General features: G+C 31.1%; 1 protein-coding gene across 1 annotated transcript; it reads left to right on the top strand.

Annotated features, from left to right (window-relative positions):
- The first annotated feature begins 15,812 nt into the window (after nt 1-15,812).
- LOC119687569 lies at nt 15,813-18,534 on the top strand. The gene is made up of 5 exons (XM_038101919.1): nt 15,813-16,081; nt 16,137-16,234; nt 16,307-16,662; nt 17,989-18,174; nt 18,238-18,534. Exons 1-5 carry the CDS (start codon nt 15,885-15,887, stop codon nt 18,295-18,297), a joined length of 897 nt encoding a protein of 298 aa, XP_037957847.1. The 5' UTR covers nt 15,813-15,884; the 3' UTR covers nt 18,298-18,534.
- The last annotated feature ends 3,137 nt before the right edge of the window (nt 18,535-21,671 follow it).

Here is a 21,671-nt window from a genome sequence, read left to right as displayed (position 1 = left end):
TTATTTTTTGAATTTTAATAAAGGAAACTTAATTTGTTATATATAGCTAGAAATTATTTGTTGATGAAGAAATTAAAGATTTTTTAATTTTTTGGGTGACTTTGAGAACTTAAGCCATATCCTTAAATATATGCACTAGACGCGAATGCAAAAACGCGATGGAAGACCTATTAAGTTCCCTTAATTCGGCGGGATGGATTTAGTCTCTACTCTTATACACCAGGGTTCTTGCGAGGAGTGTGGTAGCAAAACGGCGAAAAATTGTTCATTGAGGTACATGGCCTGTCACTGCAACCAACCAACCAAACGCGAATGCGTCTCCTTAAATTGTTTGTGAATATTTTTCGCTTTATAGTATAAATATTTAATTTTTAAATAAAGTATTCGTGTTGCTGTAAAGCTAGACTTAAAAATAAAAATAAGTGACAATAAAACCTGGAACTTGAGCATTGAAAGTTTGTGCAGCCTTGGCTTCTGGTGGATAAACACGATTAGTCATCGCTTCTAATTTGACAAGCACGAGTTCTAAGCTTGGCACTTGCAGTCCAAACAAATTATATACGGACTATAAACTAATTATATAAAAAAAAATTCGATTATTTCCAAAGACCACTGATGAAGAGTACTTGGCAATACTCGAAACGTTGTATGGTCAGCCAAACTTCAATAAAATTAAAAATAAATTTTTGTGTTTGTCCTTTATTTCTTTCTTTGTTATTCAAAACCCCTCTAAATAAATATTTAATAATATAAAAAGTACACGTCTTTAAGAGCTATTAAGGATTGACGTGTCAGCTGTTAGAATATAGTGAAGACACTAAACAGCAAACATATAATAGTTTGAAATTATTTTCAAAGAACAGGTAGCCAAGATTTTCCGTGCTTCGATGACTTTCGATGAACAAATGCAAAGAAGTTTGATAGATCAAATTACCATCAAAGAAACGCTCCTGATACGCAAAGAAATCAAACTGAGAATTTTGAATCTTTAATGGTAAAGAAAAACAGTTTCAATGCGATAGCATCCAAGCAAGCGTTTATGGACAAATGCCGAAAACATTTTCAAAACCTTGATGGACAGCAAAGCAAGGTTAGGTTTAGTGATCGTGTAACAATTGCATATGATTTTAATAAGAATGTTATTAGTACTATATTGTGTTTATAATTTTATTACAGTAAGACTGTAATAAGAATGTTGGCATAATATTGTATTAAAATTTAATTTCACAATTTTACAAAATTAAGCAATACTCATAAAATATCAAAGAAGTTAACAGTAGGCTTGGGTATTACAATCCAATGCAAAGACATCTATTGATATTGAGACAATTATCACATATTCAAAACTATTTTATTTTGATAAATCTTAAAATGATTTGTCTAAGAACCATATAGTTCTGAAAATATAGCTCAATTTAATTTAAACTATATTGTACGTATGTTTAATATTAAAAAAATGTTACTCATACGCTACGGTGTCCCACTAAAGAACTGACAAAATGGAACGTTATAACGCAAACTTAAGTATAAAATCAATGGATTAAATATATATTAGCGTTTTCGGTGAAATGTAAAATTCTTTTCTTTTTCTTTTTTTAGGAACTTTTATGAGAACCTCTTATTTTCATTATACAGAAATTGTATTTATTTGCAAGATTTGAGAAACAACTCTTAAATCCTACTTTTTAATTTTCCAATCACAAATAACTCTTACACGGCGTGCGATACAGTTAGAAGTAGATATTAATTTTTTTAATGATAACTGTGAACTCCAAAGAACTTCATCCAATGTTGCAGTTTTCCGATACTCAACACATGAAAAAAACCTTATCTATACTAACTGTTTGTTGGTTATGGTAGCCATTTGTGCTGGATTCAATAACTCATTCCTAGGACCAATAATACACTTTCTTGATTCTCATATCATCAGTCCATCATCTTAGTAGATTCAAATTTGTAAGGAAGAACTGATCGTATTGTTCACGCTTCAGGTTTCGAAATGGAATCAGAATTAAAACTATTTTACAAAAATTTCCTAATTTTAATTAAAATTTTAATTTTATTCCCTCAAAAATTAATGCAGTGGTGTTTATCATATTTGAGTAGAATAAATATATTTTTATTTAATTTTTAGAATCAAACACTACTTGATGGGTGCAAAATTTGGGCAAAGACTTTAAAGGTTGAATGTGGAAGGAAATTTTACGCGGACTGTACGCTCTACAGCGAACTGTTACACTTCGAGTATCTTCTGCATACCGAATTGTATCCGAGTCAGCAGTTCTAGTAATTAGTGGAATCATTCCTATCAACCTCAAGGCATATGAATGGAGAAAACGCTGGGAACATAGAACGAGAAACAATTTAACATTTAAGAGGAATATGGAAGATATTCTGATTTAAAAGGAATATGGATGGCAAAGAATGTAAAATCGTGGACGGAAAGGAATTTCGGCGAGATTGTCTATTATGTCCATTTCCTATCTGGTCATGAATATTTTCAAAAATATCTATACAGAATGCAAAAAGCGGATCCATCACGGACAATGCTGAGCATATTTTCTTCAACTAAAAATTGTATGGAGAAATAACACTACTTGCAGAATATGTAGATTACTTTACAGTCGAGAATATTGTTGAAAAAATGATAGAACGAGCAGAAAATTGAAACCATATCACACAATTCATCGGAAATGGGAAAAGAAAAAAGATCGGAACGCAAACTAATCTAAAACGAAGAGCAATCTGTTGCCTTTCCAATACGGATCAGGAATGGGAGCCTGAACGCAGGTTTTATGAGAAGCATATGTCATGGCCAACTTAGAAGGGATCCTCCCCGAACTAATGCGAAAGGGATTCCGTGAGGGGTGGGGGGTGGTTGGGGCTGGGGCAATCCCGTAGAAGAAGAGGTTGTGTGTTCACACACTACAAAGTAGAATTCCGGCGACCGTTGGTTTGACGGTGTATAAAGCATTCCACCTCTTCACCACAAAAAAAAAAACAAAAGGCAGTGGCGTTTATTGAACCTTACGTGAAAAATAACTTATTATATTATATGTTTAGAAGAATTATATTAAAATATAAGAATTAATATATATATATATATATAAGTATATTATTATATATATAATTAAGTATTGTACTTTTTTTTTTTTAAATACGAAAACACGAAATGTTGAAGAAAAAAAAAACATTGCAATTCTATAATAAAAAATTTATAATAATAATTTTTTCATTTTATTTGCCTTAATGAAATGTGCAAAAAATTGTGTGTTAATTTTTGGTTTTGTTAGAGCACGTGCATACACACAATTACACAACTACTCAATTACACGAGCACACAATTACACACAGTCACTTACACTTATGCTATGTGAATGTGAATGTGAATGTGAGCGCTAAAGTTACTACAGTAGTGCTATTGTCAAAAATAACCACGCTTGCAAAAGTACGGCGTGATGAGTTGGGAGGTTGGGCGATAGGGCGATAGGGTGATGGGGAGATGGGGAGATGGGGGCAGTGCAAAATCACAAAGGAACATCAAAATTGCAACAGTGTATTAATAATTTATAAGGGCATAAAAACGTGAATAACATAATAAATTTCATTTAACTTTGACTATTTCGTTACAATGCTCGCATTTTTCTGCTCTCTACTGTTGCTACTGTTGTTGTAGTAATGTGTGGTATTGTTGTTGTAATTGTTGCCGTTGCTGCTATTGTTATTGTTGTTGTTGTTGTTGTATATGGTATTTGTTGTTACACAGTGCAAATGTGTGAAATTTTATTTATTCATTTTATTTGCATTTCATGTGCTGTGTAGCTTTTATGGTATAAATTTTTTTTTTTTTCATATTTTTTTTATTTTTTTGACTTTTTTTTTTTTTTGGTTTGTATATATTATGTATACATATAAGTGTTATGTGGTGTTGTTTTTTTTTTTTTTTTTGTCTTTTTATTTTTATTTTTATAATATAAAGTTGTATTTTTTTTCATTGCTATTTTTGTTATTTATTATTATTTTTTTTTTTTGTTTTTTATTTTTTTGTTTTATTTATTTCACTCCCCTTCCTCATCCATTTCTCATTAGAATCGAAAAAAAAGAAAATCCAATGTTTTTTTGTTGCTTTTAGGCTACATTTGGTCATATTGCTAAAAGCAGCTTATTTAACACGTACATATGTCATTCTAATATGTATATATTTAAAAATGTTTGCCTGTAGGTGAGCGTATGTTTATATATAAAAACTTTAACTTTACTGCTTTTGTGTTTGCTGGCATAATTGTTGTTGGTTTGTTTATTTGCTCTATATTGCTTGGCTCAGCTTTACGGGATCTCTGCAAATTTATTATGAATTGAGGTTGACTACAGTGAAATGACACGTTCCACCTATGCTGCTCTTAGTTTTTTCGCTTTAGTCACTTAAACTTTTGATACACGGACATACTTCGCTTTCATGCTACTCCATGCTTCTACTGCACACTTCTCCATACTTCTCCACACTTCTCCACACTTCTCCACACTTCTCCACACTTCTGCATACTTCATTAATGGAGCACGCTTTCTATTACCAGTGCTACTCCTCTGTAGCTCTGAAGCTGTTGATTTTTCTGTAGTTGTTGTTGTTTTTGTTTCACTCATTTGACTTGGAGCGATATACTTTCTTCATTTATTAGTGTTGAACGCTGAAAAGTGAAAGCGCGGCACATGATGGCGCATAAAAATTCAAGGAAGTGTTGAAACTCAAAAAAAAAAAAAGAATAAATAAAATAAAAGGCGAACAAAAAAGAAATTGAACCTAGAGAAAAAGGACACTTGCATAGCATTAAAACTTTAGCCTATAGAGTTGACTGAAAGGAACAGGACGAAACAAAAGCAACGCAAATAAGGCACGGTGGGAAAAATTTCACTTTCAGCCGTTCGACTTCATTTTGCACGACGACGCAATTGAAATGCAGTTGTGGATTAGGCGTCGTCCTTTGTTTGTTAGTCTGCGCCTAGTAGAGATTTGCATGTTTTTTCGGATTTTTATCCTATTCAAAAGTGGCTCTGCATATCAAAACTTGAATGTGACTTATTAAGCGATTATGTTTACAAGGATTTGAAATTTTATCCAGTGAAATCCTTTTTTCCAGAAATTCATTGCAATCATCCAGCTTAAATGAGGTTATGATAATATTATGAAAATTCTATAAAAATATGTGTGTGCAGGAATGAGATTTAAATTAAAACAAACAATGTATTTGTCAGCTAGGAGGAGAGAGATTGCTTCACCATTTTCACTAAACTTAAGCGTTTACCAACAAAATAGCTGGAATTTATGTATACATACAGTATATATGTACTACACAAATGCGTTTATGTTGAAAAAATAATAAATAAGCAAATATTTTTTGAAAAACAGTAAAGTTAGTAAATTACTAAACATTTTTAAAATTTACAAACTGCTGTGAAATACATTATATTTGAAAATAAAAAAAAAAATCTAAACAAGAAATGTATTTCCAATCTAGAATTTTAACTAATATTGTGCTGAGAAATAATTTAATTAAATTTAAACAATATAATAATAGAATTTTGGACTGTGTCTTAGTTAACCCCATAAGACAAAGTTAAAGATTACAATTATTATTATAATGTTCAAGCTCTTTGAGCCTGGTCACTTTAGCATTTCTACTCTTTCTTGACTCGATGTATTTTCATAACCCCTCTCTACGCCTTGACTGGATTATTGTTTATCACTTCATCACACTAAGCAATAAGTGACCTAAGATCTGCATACATCCCCGAGGATCCTGTAACCATTCTGTCAGTTTTCGCAAATAATTTCAGGGCTCTATCCTTTATGTATTTTTTGATGGGATCAATCTTGAGGTTCCTGAGGATGTCAATCCCCCTAATGTACCATGGTACTTTGAAAAGTCTTCTTAGAGCCTGGCTTTGTGCAATTTCTAGCTGGCGAATAGTAGTGTTTGAAGCTTTGCTAAACGCTAGACAACCATATAATACATAATTATAATATATATTATAGATATATATTATATATTCGTATATAAATATATATATAAGTCATAATATAACTTTAATCACAAATACGAAAGCACAGACAATGAACGTATTCGATTTATTAAATTTGTTATTAAAAAGATAATGCTTTTAGAATAAAATATATATGAACTAAATTATATTATCATTTGTAAAGAAATATAAACATAAAGATATTGGTGAAGTAACGTCTGAATGGATCAGTTGAGCTGAAGTAATGGTCAATTGTGATACTGTGGATGAATAGCCTTATGCACAAACTTTTACATAAGCTCAAATAATGGCCAATTACAATACCGTGGATAAAAGTTGTTCATGTACTGAACTTAAATAGTTAAAAAAGCCAATGTATCCAGCGCAGGGAAAGCTTTTAAAAGGGCACGACTTCCTAATTGAGTGGTTGTTTGGTTGCAGTCGCAGGTCAACAGATAACCTGCCGCTGACCTCAATTAATGATTTTCGCCATTCTATACCCACATTCTTTACTAAAAAAGTTAAGACACAAAAAACTAAAACCAAATTCGTTGAATTTATATATAGTCTGATAAACCATTCAGATAATAAAAGCTTAATTTTTTTTTTTAAGTTTTTATAATTTCTGCAATAAATATTTAAAGGAACGCGTAGTTTCTATACGTGGGTTCTTATACATCTGTGATCACGGAGAACTGCAGTGAGCCTTGCAGTATTAAAGTGGTCCTTTTAAATAATTTAATAATTTACCAATATCTGGCCTTGTTATAGAAGGGCGATGTCAGTCGGAAAGTTACACATGAGTTAAATATTTTCCTCAATAATTTTCAGAGGACAAGAAACCGGCATCTCTAAAGATACATAATGAATTTTATTGATTTCAATGTTACTCTGTCTAGAAAACGAGGTAAGAGTGATGTTAGCTAGCCGATTTAGCATCTCAATTGTGCTTCGACAGTTTGTAATTAGCTTTGATTTCATGATGAAGAATTAAAGGAATTTAATTGCCACTTGACTGTCTACAAAAATTACAGCACTAGTTCCGTACTTGCTTATCCGACATGTCTTCCTAATCAAAAAATCCGCGGTCTGTAAAATCGTTGTGTCATTCGGTAGCTTAGTGGACTGTATTGTGTCTGCAAATGGTGTGAAAATTTCTACTCCTATCTCGTAGTCAACTTTTGTGACTAAGTAAGAGACTTAAGTCTGTTGTCGTTTAAGTCGCAGAGAAACTACATTGTTTTTTGCCGCATGTCGGGGGTTACTAGACCACACGTGAGTGGGAACACTGTAACCATAATTGGCCTCTTGTGTTCTAATAATTGTATTGTATGTAATTGTAGTTTTGAGGTCTTATGCTCAATAAAGAAGAACTAAAGAACTAAAAAGAAGATGTCAATAAAATTTTAATGGTTTCATGTTTGAATAAGCACTGCATAGTAATTTAAACAAGCTTCCAAGCTGTATCATGTATTGGATATGAAATAATTATATAAAAATTTATGAAGTGATAATTAATATATAATCTTTAAAATATAAGAATTCTTTATTTTACTTACCACATCAATAATTTGCATTAAAGTTAAACCAAAGCTTAATTGTAAAGGATCCGATTCATTTAAAACCGGACGCTCTAGGGTATTATAGGGATCTAAAAGATCGTGTAACAGTCTCTTTTCATGATATCCTGCTAAGCAAACTGTAAATAGAAAAAGAAAAATAACATTAGCGCTAATGATCAGATGAAATAAAATTAGGGGGAAATTAAGGAATTAAAGGAATCACAAAAGTTAAAGGACAAGTAAAAATTTAAAATGAATTTTAAAGTTATCTGTCAACATTATTTCTGCACAAATTGAATCTTTAAATTTAATTAATTAAAAGTGATGTATTTTTTTTTTTTTATTTTTTTTTTATTTTTTGTTGCCTTTAAAGTTAGTATGCCAGTTGGACTGTAATGCAAACTAAAGTAAGACAATGCAAACTCATAGAGATACAGTGATATGCTGACATTATTTAGAAGTACATGGAATGTGGAGTATCAAGTTTTGTGGGGCACAAGTAGTGACAGTGACAGTTTGAAATGCTCACAAACGTGCCTCGTAATGTATGTATGCCAACGCACACAAATTTACTTTGACACACTCCATTTTGCATGTATTGAAATTGAGTTTGCAGTAATTTCAAGTCTTCGTAGTTATGTGTGCGTGTGTGTGTGTGAGTATACACATATATACAACACACAGGAATTCAAAATAGAACACGTAAATATGTTTTCATATTCAGCTACTCGTAGAAAGCTACTCGTAGATAGCTACTAGTAGATAGCTACATACTAGTAGATAGCTAGATACTAGTAGCTATCTACTAGTAGATAACAATTCGCTGGCAAGAGAATATAAACTTTAAGGCCAGAAATTTTAGATATTTTCCGTAGTTCTTCTTGACATTTTCATGCACAGTCATATACATACATACATATACAAAGGGTTATATGTATATGTAGGTATCTATGTGTTTTAAGTACATACATTTTTTTGTGAGTGCTTTGAAATTTTATATGCAGGCATTTTAACCCAATTTCAGGTGTTGCTTTAACTGGCAGCAATGGAACTGCAAGGCCTGTCAAACCTTCGTGTTCGGTGCTAAATGTAATTGAAATTTAATGTTTCCACTGTTGATTTTTATTTGCAGATACTAATATACTATATATAGCCAATCAATCTAAAAATTACTTTACAACATATAAACTGCTTTTACACGGAGTCAAAAGACTTTTCACTATTGAAACATTAGTCATTTAACCATTATATCAAAATCAATTTAATATTGGTTGAATATTAATCTGCAGAATTGAGTTGAAGAATATCTAGACTCAAATCGGCAAAGCTCATTTTCAATAGTAACTGCATACTGCATTTAATCATATATCTAAAAAAAAGTTTCAAACGTATACCCATAACAAACTGTAGTTTATGGTACCCAATTTATAGGTGATTTAACTGATAACATATAAAAAGATGTCAATAAAATGCGATACTTAAATTTGGTGCAATATTTATAAAAATACTTAAATATCCGTTTGATATAATATAAAAAAGTAGCTCATTGACAACTGATCTTAATAACTTCGATAGCATATTAGTTCAAACGAGCTTTAAGCTATTCACTAATAGAAATAATGGTTGTTTAATATTATTAATATTATAAATTGTTGAAAGAAAGCGGAAGCAAAAAATATGAAGTTAATATATATGAAATCATAACATATAAAAAATACATAATATAAATAAAACTAAACCCGAATTAGTAGTATAATAATAATTTATATTACTACTACATTAGCTTTAAAGCTTTGATAACTTGACAATTGTAAAACATGATACAAGGTAAATGTAAGGTGTGTATTACACATCAGATTTGTTTGTCAAACTTTTTTGTCGTTGCTCGTCATTACACATCAAAATAGTCGATATTATTTTGAACAAGCCCCAGCAGAAGAAAACAACAAATATATTACAAAATAAAATTATGCATCTATTTAAACGATGTTTTCACTTCCATCCCTTAAATTAAATGAAATTTGGCATGTGAGTCGACAAACAATTCGATTGTATACAAAAAAAATAACAAGCATTTTTGAGGAAAGATCAAAAGTTTTTAATTTCCGTCAAACTATTTTGTCAAACTTTTTTGTCAAACTTTCTTGTCAAACTTTTTTGTCAAATCTTCAAATGTTGCTATTACACATCAAAATCGGCATTTCGCATTTCACAAAAAAGTTTGATAAAAAAATCTCATGTGTAATATGCGCTTAATGCAAATTTATAATTTTTAACATTTGATCTATAAACTACTAAAGAACAACAGCTAAATAGCCACATCTTTGCTTGAATAGCACAAATCAAGAAAATATAATATAAAATAATTCCAAAACTTTTTCTTCCACACTTTTTGCATATTAATAGGTCAGTATTTCCTGCAAAAAGCTGTACAGCTATTATAAACTGTTGTCTTACATAAACCTTTAAATATGCATACTATATACTACTTTTTTTTTTAAAATAAGTTAGATCCAAAAAAAATAGATCCAAAATGTTATTATAATTAAACAAACGGTTTAAGAGCTAGATGCTAGATCTTGTAGACTATTTCCTTTATGTTCATGCAAAACGTCGTCGCTATTCACAAAACACTTTCTGCACTAAAATACTGAAATACATTCTGCAGAACAAATCTCATGGAGATATTTGTTGAAGTGCTGTCTTTATGTTATTTTACATAACGTTCTATGCCACGGTGGCTTAACACTGCGGCGTTCAAGAACACATGTATTGATACAAGGCGTAAATCAACGCCCCATTGGAATCTCCTTACTAATTCTGCCGGTACCAAATGAAGAAATGCGTGCAAGACATAACTTCAATCTTGGTAGAATGCGAAGCCTATCCCAAACCTCTGCTACAATGTGGATTGAAGCACCCGGTGGTGAATACGCAACTCCACGCCGATAATTGATAAACAAATATCTGAACATTCTTGCCGCGTAAGTTTGGGTATTAACAACTGATCAGCACAGCCGAAGCTGCGGACCACTGAGCCTCGTAGTAAGTGGGGATGATCACTTAGTACCATGCACACTTCAAACACAAGTGTCGGCATAGCACTGGAATTTTAGTCACCTCTTACGACAGCATGCTTACCTCGGGAATATTCCAAACCTTTCACCGCAGGGGGAATATTTGGTGAAATATGAGAAAATGGCTAAAGATCTCTTCGATATAATGATGAAATATATCGTAACGCACATTTTAATTCCACGATTAAAATGGGCAGCGCCAATGAGAATAATAGGTATACCTAAGAGTATACTAAGGGCACCACACTAAGAAAGAAAAATACGATAAAAATTATAAGCACTCAACGCCCAAATAATTGGACTCTCATGTCCAAAATATCCATATTAATAAAAATTTGGAAAAAGTATGGTTTGAAAATTTTTACTAATTTTTTTTTTAAAAATTCGAAATCTAGTACTCGACTAAAGATAAGCCTTATAATGTGATTAACAAGTGCTTCAACTACTTTCTCAAAATGAAATTAATTGAAATGAAATATAATAAAAATGAGTCAAGTTTCAGTTACACTCGGATTAACTCTCAAGGGGGTAACAAGTAAAAAAAATTGAATAAATTAAAAACCAAAAACAAAATGTCTGCCAATATGGCGAAAGTTGTTATCGTAATTTATGAGCCCAAAACTTTTTGCTTCAACTTTCTCGAAGTTGTACATGAGTTGGCAACTTATGTTTGTGCGTGTATATGCATGTATGCGCATGTAACCTAAGACATTTGCTCCGAAAGCGCGTGTTTCGACGAAGTTGTTATGAAATTTTTATCGCTTAAAAGACGAGTAGATTTGTATGTGAATAGGTGAGTACGTGTGTGTGTATGCGTTTGCAAACGGACGTGTATGCGAAAACTTATATATGTTAAATTGTAGCTGGGAAATTAAGGAAATTTTTGCTTTATCCTCGTTTCAATAAGTCTGATTTATTGGCTTAGCATTTGCGGTAAATAATCTATAAAATATTATGGAAGTATTAATGTTAAATATGAAAAGTTACCAATCGAATTGAAATGGATCTAATATATAATATAGAAAGTAAAAATAAACATTTCGTACGGAAGTAATTAAAACAAATAATAAAGTATACAATATGAATAGCTCTTCAGTGTGCCATGGACCCGGTCAAAGCGCTTTCCTATATAGCGCTTTGTAATCTCATTTCTATATAGATTTTGTATGAGAATGACGCTATCTTTATAAATTTAACAAGTAAATACACTAGTGTTACCACACTTATATATATAAATATATATACCATATTATATGTAAAATATATTTTATAATTATATTATTGTTACCAATATTTCGTTTTTGGTATAATAATTTATGAATATTTTTATATATACATATATAATTTTTAAACGAATTTAAATGCTATATAACTCAATATTGATCAATTATTCCATTCAAAACTATATAAAAAATAATACTAAAATGATAATGCAGTGTAATATAAATGAAATATATGCGTTTCTTCATACTTATTTCGATAGTTCGATTAAAGACGGGATGGATCCGCGTTCTGAGTTCGTGAACAATTTCTTTTACAATTTATATAACCTCTCCTCTTCGAGAAGATCTTAAATATGTAAGTCTACTTAAGCAAATTAACAATTAAGGGTTATGCTCATCTTTCGATGAGGCCAAAATAATACTTAAATCATATTCTCGTTTTGCTCGTCTAACACCTCTGTATAGTACGGTAAATATTTGAGCGATTTCAGATTCATATTTATATATAGGTGAATCATTTTATTGCTAATCGCATACTAACATACACAAATCAACTTTGATAGATAATAATAATAGATAATAGATAATATTAATTTAATAGATAATATTATTGATTAGCAACTATCTTGCTTATTCTGTATGAGAAGACTTCTTAATCAAAATTGAGATTTCAGGAAGTAAATGATTCAAGAATTATAACTAAAGAGTATTTATGGTAGTCAAGATATATTTTTGTGTAAAGTTTAATTTAAATAAGACATAAATATTTGAATTAAAAAGTTTATAACTAGTTAAGAGATAAGCTCTTTTACACGTTTTCACAATTAGTTGAAAAAATATTCTAACCTGAGGAAGAAGTGAAATACACTGCCAAGCGTCGGTGACCTTTATAAAGATAATGACCATATAAATTAAAAATAAAGAAATGAAAAGCCCACTGCAAAGTTTTTTTGTTCAGATTCACAGAAAAAAGCCTATGAAAATTAAATAATATACCGTTCTTTCTTATTAAATCTTCTATATTTAGTAATTAATTAGTTATTGGTAATTAATTGAGAAACTAAACATAAGAGGAGATTGATCACTTTTTCGGAGTCTCTATATACAATGGATCAAGATCATTTTTATATTTATATCTTTATATTTTTTATGTCTTATATCTGATACCTTTTGATATATGCTTTCCCGGTACTGTTATTGTACAATATACTGAGGGCATAGCCCTCAGGATTTGATTATGAGAGCATGACAGTGACATAGCTCCAATTTGCTTGAAAAACTGGAGGTTTGAGCATAATAAATAAATACACTAATTTGTTGATAAACTTTAAGAGAAAATTAATAAAACCACAGAAAAATGTGTGAGCATACAAATCATGTACGGCTTTAGGTCAGTTGATTAATGAACGCTGACTCTGAACTTCATATATGGCAGAGCACAAGTTGAACTTCTGATACTTGCAGTCTCAAAAAATTTTTCATAAATAATTAAATACAAGAAATAATTTTAAGACCACTGATGATGGCTATTGGGCTATATGGTCAGCCAAAAACTTAATTAATTAAAATAATATGAATATAATTTTTGTTGTTATAGTTCACTACTCTTCGAAACCTCTCTATTAAATACCACAGTTTCTATTAAAGTAAAAATAGTCACTGCTGTATATATTTTATTATTTACGTGTTTTTAAAATTTTTTATTAGAATTTTTTCTAACTATAAATTTATCAAGAAGCTGCACTATTTTTAGTTCTTTTTAGGTTCATTTTTATATGTATCATAATCCTGCATTGTAAAGTATTGTGCTTGAAAGCTTTTATATCAAATCAGCTATAATGTCAAGAAAACTATACAATTTCCAACTGTTACATAATTTATTTCTGCTTAGGACTTTATACACGACTTCAACTCATACTAGACGAAGAAGGAGTCCTACACAGAATTCTTGATTTGTGCTCGTCGGTGAAAATATAAAACTTTTTCCAAAAGTGCTGCATTGAAATGAAAAGATAAAAAATGACTTGCTTCTATCTGAGATGCAATTGTTTTCTTCTATGAACTCACTATGGAAAGCAACCAACATCACTTTTTCTTCATTTTTTATTGCATATATTTTCCTAAGTGTAAGAATGACATGTGTTGCATCTTCCAACCAACATGTAAAAGTTAAAAATTGCTTCCATTGTTGGTGGATCCAGAGTAATGTGCCTAGTTAGCGCTTCTTGTAAATAATTCTAAGTGAATGATAGCGTTTCGTACGAGATAAGGAAATAAACAGCAATCGTGATATATAAAAGAATGAAAAATATAAGAGAAATTATAAAAGAAACAGTAAATGTATAAAAAATGTTAGAGATTTTCTCGTGCATTGCTCAATAGTGACACGGCAATTGAAAGGAAAAACGAATGAATATTGACTTCACAAACAAAATTTAATAATAAGTAACTATCTACAATCTAAAATATGTAAAATATTTTTCTCTTTTTCCTACATTGATTTTTGTGTTAATGGAACTGTTGTTTTTTGAAGACATCTGACATAACAAAATATGTCAGTCAACTGAAGAAACATAACCTTACATATTTTATTATTATTATTATCAAATAATAGGCTATGAATGCACTCCAACCTAGAAGATCTATTGTGCGCCTAAAGGTCCAATTAAAACAATTTTAGACTCTTTATAAGTCTCGTGATTGCTGTGGGCTTGATTTTACCTATTTGATTTAGTACTAAGACCCCGTTTCCAAGGTAGTCAATACTACGTACTGCCGTCACTGTGCACTTGCATATAACTTAATATGTTCTGATTTTCCTTCTCCTCATGACAGACACCACAGGAATCAGTTTCTAGTTCTACAGTGTCCTGTAAGAAGTTCAGTGTGGAGTTTAATATAGTTTCTGCTAAGGTTAAGGACAGCGTTAACTTTGATGTGTTCAGGATCAATGCGTCTTCTTGACTACCACATGCTTCTTTGGGCACCCTAGTGTTCAAGTAGATTTTATTTCTCCCGTACATAATAAGTTATTTGTGAAGCTATTTGTTACCACGCAGAAGGGCTTTGGATCAATGAAAGGAGTACATGCACCCATCTTTGATAGGGAATTCACTATTTTATTACTCTCATGTCCTTCATACCCCGGTACCTATGTAAAAGTAACATAGCATTCCTAGTATTCCTTGATGCTAGGGTGAAAAACATTCCAACACCAACTTTGATCCGTACATAAGACAAATATTTTTATTCTATGTTCACCCCTTTCACTTAACTTTAAACTTTAGGAATGTATTAAATATAAATATATATTTAATAATGTCGATAATTAACTAAATTCACTATATTGATTAAATTACTTAAATGAACTGAATTGAAAAATGGCTAAATTGAATTCAGACTATTGAGTTTGTATTGAGAATTACGTTCTGATAATTGTACCAAAAGAGTTTCTATTTACAAGGAATCAAAGACGATGGGTAGATGGTTAGGTTGCAGGGGATCTCAATAAGTACCTCAATAAGCGATTTTTCTCTATGAGATAATACACATATTTATTGATCCGTTTGATTTGTGGAAAAAAAGAACAATTTATATTTATTAGAGATTTCTTATAGCCTATTTCATACCACTGGTACTGTATATATCGAGAAAAATATTTCGATATATAGAAATACAAACGTATTTCACTTTTACCCATGTCGAAATTTTAAATTAAAGATAGATAAATTTTCCTCATAGAGCTGGACAGATTGTTTGACTTTGTATGTCAAATCATTAATTTTCTATCTCAATCTTAATAAAAAAATTGTTACTTCTAATACATTTGTGATTATTTCTATTTAGATCTAGGATTCTTCGAGTATACTGCAATACCAACAATTTAAAAGAAATATTTGACAATAATTTTGAGAATAAAAAATCGATTAAGTGAAAACTTTTGTCAAAGCTGTAAGCAAATATATATTTTTAAAACGAAGTTGCGTATTAGTATTCCTTGTATTATGGCGAATACTGAACGTCTGCCTCAAAATGAATCTTCAGAAAAGAAAACTGTAACACTCTTCAGTATTCAATACAATATTGAGGATTTGGACAGTTTCAAACTTAGCGTGAATATTGAAGAGTTTTATAAATACATTACGGCACTTTTAAATGATGAAAAGAGATCAAAGAATTTTGATGCCACCAGTATTTCAAGGTACCGAACAATCCATGTAGTTGAACATAACTACAAAAATTCAATTTCTTTACAGATTGCTTGCGGAACAAATCAGTAAGTTCAATAGTGTCGCAAATTCAATATTTAAAGATAAAACACTGCTGAACAATCCAAAGTCTGTTCCAAAGTCTGGTAAGTTATATGTTTTATATAATATGATTCAATCACGCTTGCTATTAATGAACAAATGACCTTCCTTATCAGTCCCTACTGCCGCCAATAACCCAACGAAAGTCAATTGTTCAAAAAAAAGGAAGGTAGAAAAGATGCAAAATCCCATTAAGAAAAAAAAAGAAAATGGTAAATGTAAGGAAGTTCAACATGTGTTAAATGCCAACACAATGGAAGAGGAGTTTGATCATCGCAATATTCAGTATGTTTCAAATCCTAGCACAGCAGAGGAGGAATTGAAGGCGAAAAAGGTTCAGATGGAGTTTCAAGATCAGGACGGACAGCGTACACTAAATCCTAATAGATTGGAAGAGTTAAAGGATATGGAAAAATGTGCTGGAACAGCTTCGGACAAACAAAATGAAGAACATAATAAACCGCAGTCTGAGGTAACATCACGATATTTCGATATTTATTAAATAATACATAACGTTTGATATCTGACACTTTTTTCATTTGTGAATGCAACAACTTTTAAGATAGCTGAAGATTAGTATTAGTGTTGTTAATTAATGAACTAGTACTAAAGAGTCATATATAGTCTAATGATTTGTAATTTGGTTGCAAATTTAGAAAGCTAGGACTCAGACTTAATTCATAGTCTGAAGTTTTAGAATTTGTTTAACAAGTAATGTCAAAAGTTAATTGACAGTTTGAAGATTACGTATATAGTTCTAAAAATAAAAGAATAATATAAAGAAAGATATTATTAATGATATAAAACTAATGATCGACAGTAAAATCCTTATGGAATCTGTTTTGTTATCAATGTTTTGTCTCAATGGTTTTATTATGCATTTTTACGTATATGTTATGCTTGTGGCAAGATGAATATGTTTGATTGGTTGGTTGCAGTGGCTGACCATTAGACAACTTCCATTCACCTCAAATAGTGATTTTTCGTCGTTTTGCTACTATATTCCTTGCAGGAACTTCTAATATAAAAGAGTAGAGATTAAATCAATCCCATCGAATTTAAATAATTTAATAGATCTCTCGGCTTCACCGATGAACAATTTGCTAAACCGTCAAAGAAATATATTCCTAAAAACCTATTTCTTCTGGACGAAAAAGCCATCATTCACAGACAAAATGTGTTATGGTTTCTTGTTTTTACGGGTTTCTATAACTTATACAGTGAGAAATATGAGCAGTTTCTCTGCATGGGTTTCTATACACCAATGACCAGAAGGAACTGCAGTAAGCTTTACAGTATTCACTCGGTCTCTTTTGATGAGTTCCGACGATCCAAATATATTAGAGCTGTGGCATATTGATTGGGAAGTTGCACATTACTTAAATGCTTTCCATCTGTTATTGGTAATATGAAGAATGTGGATATAGGTAGTCCTCTTAGTGATCTCTAGCAGGCTATACTGTCAGCTTTCATGTTCCCTTTAATATTCTTATGTTCAGAACCCAGATAAGGGTGATGTCGACCAACTGATTTAAGTCGTCAATTTAAAGATGATGATGATGCATAATAAAAGTGATCAGATGAATTTGTTGAGTCCGATTATTTGTATACCGCTGCTAGATCTTGATGTCGTTTTAACCTATATATAAGCTCGACTTATGCATATAATAATGAAATGGGAAGACTTTAATATACTGTTTTCTACATTTTTTTTTTTTTATAAATTCAATTCAAATTTATTCTTTACAATTTTCATTGCACTTATATATTTAAATTGTGTTTTAATAATTTTTTCAAGCAATGTGAAAACGCATTTAGCGAACTTCAAGAAAAAATCTTCCACTGTTTTGATGAGTTCGAAACTAATTTGCTTGGTATTCAGCAAAAACTCAAACGTTCAACGTTATGGATCAAAGCTTACGAATGTGAACTAGAAGAACGCAGGTCCAACTACGAAGAGTGGTACAATAATTACATACTAAAGGTAATAGTTAAAAAATAATTATTCACTTTTAACTAAGCCATATATCATACAACACTATTTCAGTTACCTCTGAAGAACAAGCATAATGATGGAGGCGTAGAGGGGTCTAAGCCGCAAAAATAAATTATCATTAAAGCACAAAGTACTACAGTTAAAAAACGAAAGTCCTAGGTATATGGTATGTAGTTTAGTACTTCAAAAGATATCTTGGCGACTGAGTCCACATGCCATTTATTAGTTAAATACAAGTTTATTACCACAATTATTTTTCGGTACTTTTAAGCAAAGAATAGTATTTATTGCAGTAGATTACTTAAAATTAATATATTTTTGAAATTTTACGGTGTACATTCAATAAAGATGTGGTTTTGTTATTTAATAATATTGTATTCTTTCAATTTACAATACTATGAGAAGGTCAAAATTTGGACATAAGTTTTCCTCTCTAATTTTGCATACGATTAATAATGTCAATCCCAAAGCTGCAATGAGTGAAAAATATATTGTCGGGAATGTTCAATTTTTGATATCTCATTGTAGCGGGTTAAGTTGACTGTAAGATGACTATGGTAACTACTTGCATACATCACTAAAATTTTGGTCCACCATCCTGGTAATCTCCCTATTTTAAAACTGAAAACTTAGTTCAGTGCAACGATGAAAAGTACAGTTAGAGCAAACGTTGGTTAAATATTTTAGCTATACTTTTTTAGTAACGAGATTACTCTTAAAATTAGATAGTTACTAGGTTTCACTACACGATTAGTGTTTTAATTCTACCAACGCATTTAAGTGTTAAATAAGAATAATTTATCTCCGCCTGTTAATACTGCTATATATCAAGATATCGTTTTTGGTCCGCTTTTATATGCTTATTTTCATCAGATATACTCACAAGTAATCCTTCTGCTATGCTTAGGAGAAAGCAAGATAACACCCTAGTGCATAAAAAATGTGATAACTTCACTGAAATTAGAGTTCCTCAGTCAAATGTACGTTAATACTTAAGCCAGAAAAACTACGTTTGTGTTTAGACACTTACGCAGAAAAAGATCAGACCATCTTAGGCTATAGAGCTGGTTTATCCATGCAACTTCAGTAGGAGTATGCATTCCTCCTTTGTAAAACATAATTTAGGCTATTGTTAGATTAATTGACCGGCCTGAGAAAACCCGTAGACTCTGCATAAGGATGACTGCAACCACTAGTCACATTCTCTGTGACTGCCCGACATTGATCTCAGACAGGAAGAGATTACTAGACAGGGACTATTTTCTATTGACTGTCGCACTTTGATCTGGACGAGAGAAAGTACTACACCACAACTACTCGCTGACATTAGCCTTTCTTTTGATAATGCTATATACTATATGATATATATATACTCTATTAATTTGATTGATTTTAACTAAATCGCAGTACCAAATATACTTACGCACCGCATTATATTGATTAAATCATACCACATATTGGTTCTTCTTTACCACTTGAGTTAAAGTTTTTTCTAACAAAATAATCAGGTCAATTTAAATTCTGTGTGGGTTAAAGCATATTTTTCTGAGTGTTTTATATTATATTGATTATATTTTTTATTGACTCTTTAATATTTCATTCCCATCAGATTTTAAGGTGCTCTCAGTAGTTGCCATTTTGGGATTCATTTATTTATTCACCAAGTATTATATAGAAATCTAAAAGACCAGTCATGTAGTGCTTCGTTCCACTGCAACAATTTTCTATTGTAATAGATATGTAAGTATTTTTACGATTCAAATACATATACTTATTATTTTTTTTTATTAAGAAAGCCGTTTTGAATCCATAAATTCTCGTATTAATGGGTAGTAAAGAGAAGATGAAGCTAGAACCAGCGAGAGGCTTTTATAAAGGCAAAAAGTTAGTCAATCCTTAGGATTGACTAGGATTATCGCCGAGTGTATTGAGGTAGGCATCGCCTAGTTCTTGTCAAGCCTGGATATAGACGCAGCAGGTATTCTGGTGTCTTTTCTTCGATAGCTGGTAGACACGCATTGCAGCAGATGCCACAGAGTAGGCTCTGTAAGCACAGATATTAACCTAGATATCTCTGGTTTGTTTCTGCGTAATAACTCAGAGGTATTACATTTAAAATAAAATGGCTATGTAACCCTGACTGCTGAGACGGCAAGGGCGCACTCATTAAAACTTATTATTAGTTTTTAGTAAAAAACAATTCAATATATACTTTTAATGTATTATACATGGTGGTATAAAATTATAAATTGGTTGATCTATGGAATCAAAATTGGCTAATGTTTTGGCAAATATGGCTTCTTCCTTTAGAGCTTTCTTTTGATATCTAAGTTTAAGATTACAAAGTTATTTCTTTTGGTACTTTTGCTGCTACTTTTATTTAAATGTTATTTTGTATATTTAATTTTATAAATTAATATACTCATATTAAGGTATCTTAAGAGGGGAGAAAATGTATTATTACGTTTTTAATTACTGATAAATCCTTTATCACTACTTTCAACATGTTTCTCCGCACACATCCCACATATTGCTTTCATATATTACTCCACGATAACAACACATGACAGATGTTTAATAATGCAGAAAATATTCGGTGTATTCCATTATCGTTCATTGGTTATACAAGCATCAGAAATATCAAGAGATTTTTTCATGCAGGTCTTACTTATTCCCTAGATACGGATAAAAGCAAAATATTTATTTCCTTTTTTGTATGCCATTGGTTTATGTGTCAGCCAATTCCTATGGAGCCATAAAGCATTTGCAGTGAATATATGCCCATCGCTTCCTTGTAGACAATAAAAACGAGCTCCTCGCCAAATGCTACAACGCTTAACGTATTGAAATACATCCATGTATGTTAATATTGTACATACGGCTCGTATGTAATAATATTAATAGTTTATTGAGATAATGCACTTGGTTTGTGGAGGACCTTTCAAAACAAATTTTCAATTTTATTGCAATTTAAAAATGCAGCTTCAATACTAAAGTCGGCCACAAGAAGTCGTCTCAGTTTAATTCAAAATTTTTGGCAATGTTGCGTTAAAACTCTGTGGCACGTTTTACAGCAAAAACAGTTGAGAATATTCAAATTTCGTATATTTTTATTTCGTTTTAAGTATTATTATTTGAATTTTTTCAAAGACGTGGAGAAAAATAAAAATAATTCATATTTTTCAACACGTACAAAGGCAGTAGGCAACAGCTGCCGCAGTTACGGTCATGGCAATAAAAATTTACTTAAAAAAGTATTACCCCGAAATAAAAATAATGTACAGCCAGCAAAAGGAAAAAAAATTGCTGCACTGAAAAAGAAATATTACAGTCATTACAATACTCATTCATGGGGCTTTTGTACATTCGGCCGTCTGTTCGCCGTTGCCACGGTACGTTGTGCTCAACCGTACCGTGGCAGGCAGCAATTTTGGCACTCAGTAAAAATTAAAAATTTAAAATCGTATGCCAAACAACTTTAACCT

Source organism: Teleopsis dalmanni, chromosome X (assembly GCF_002237135.1).
Source record: "Teleopsis dalmanni isolate 2A chromosome X, ASM223713v2, whole genome shotgun sequence".
Classification (NCBI taxonomy): Eukaryota; Metazoa; Arthropoda; class Insecta; order Diptera; family Diopsidae; genus Teleopsis; species Teleopsis dalmanni.
The sequence above is the reverse complement of the archived record's forward strand: the minus strand, read 5'-3'. Positions and strand labels throughout refer to the sequence as shown.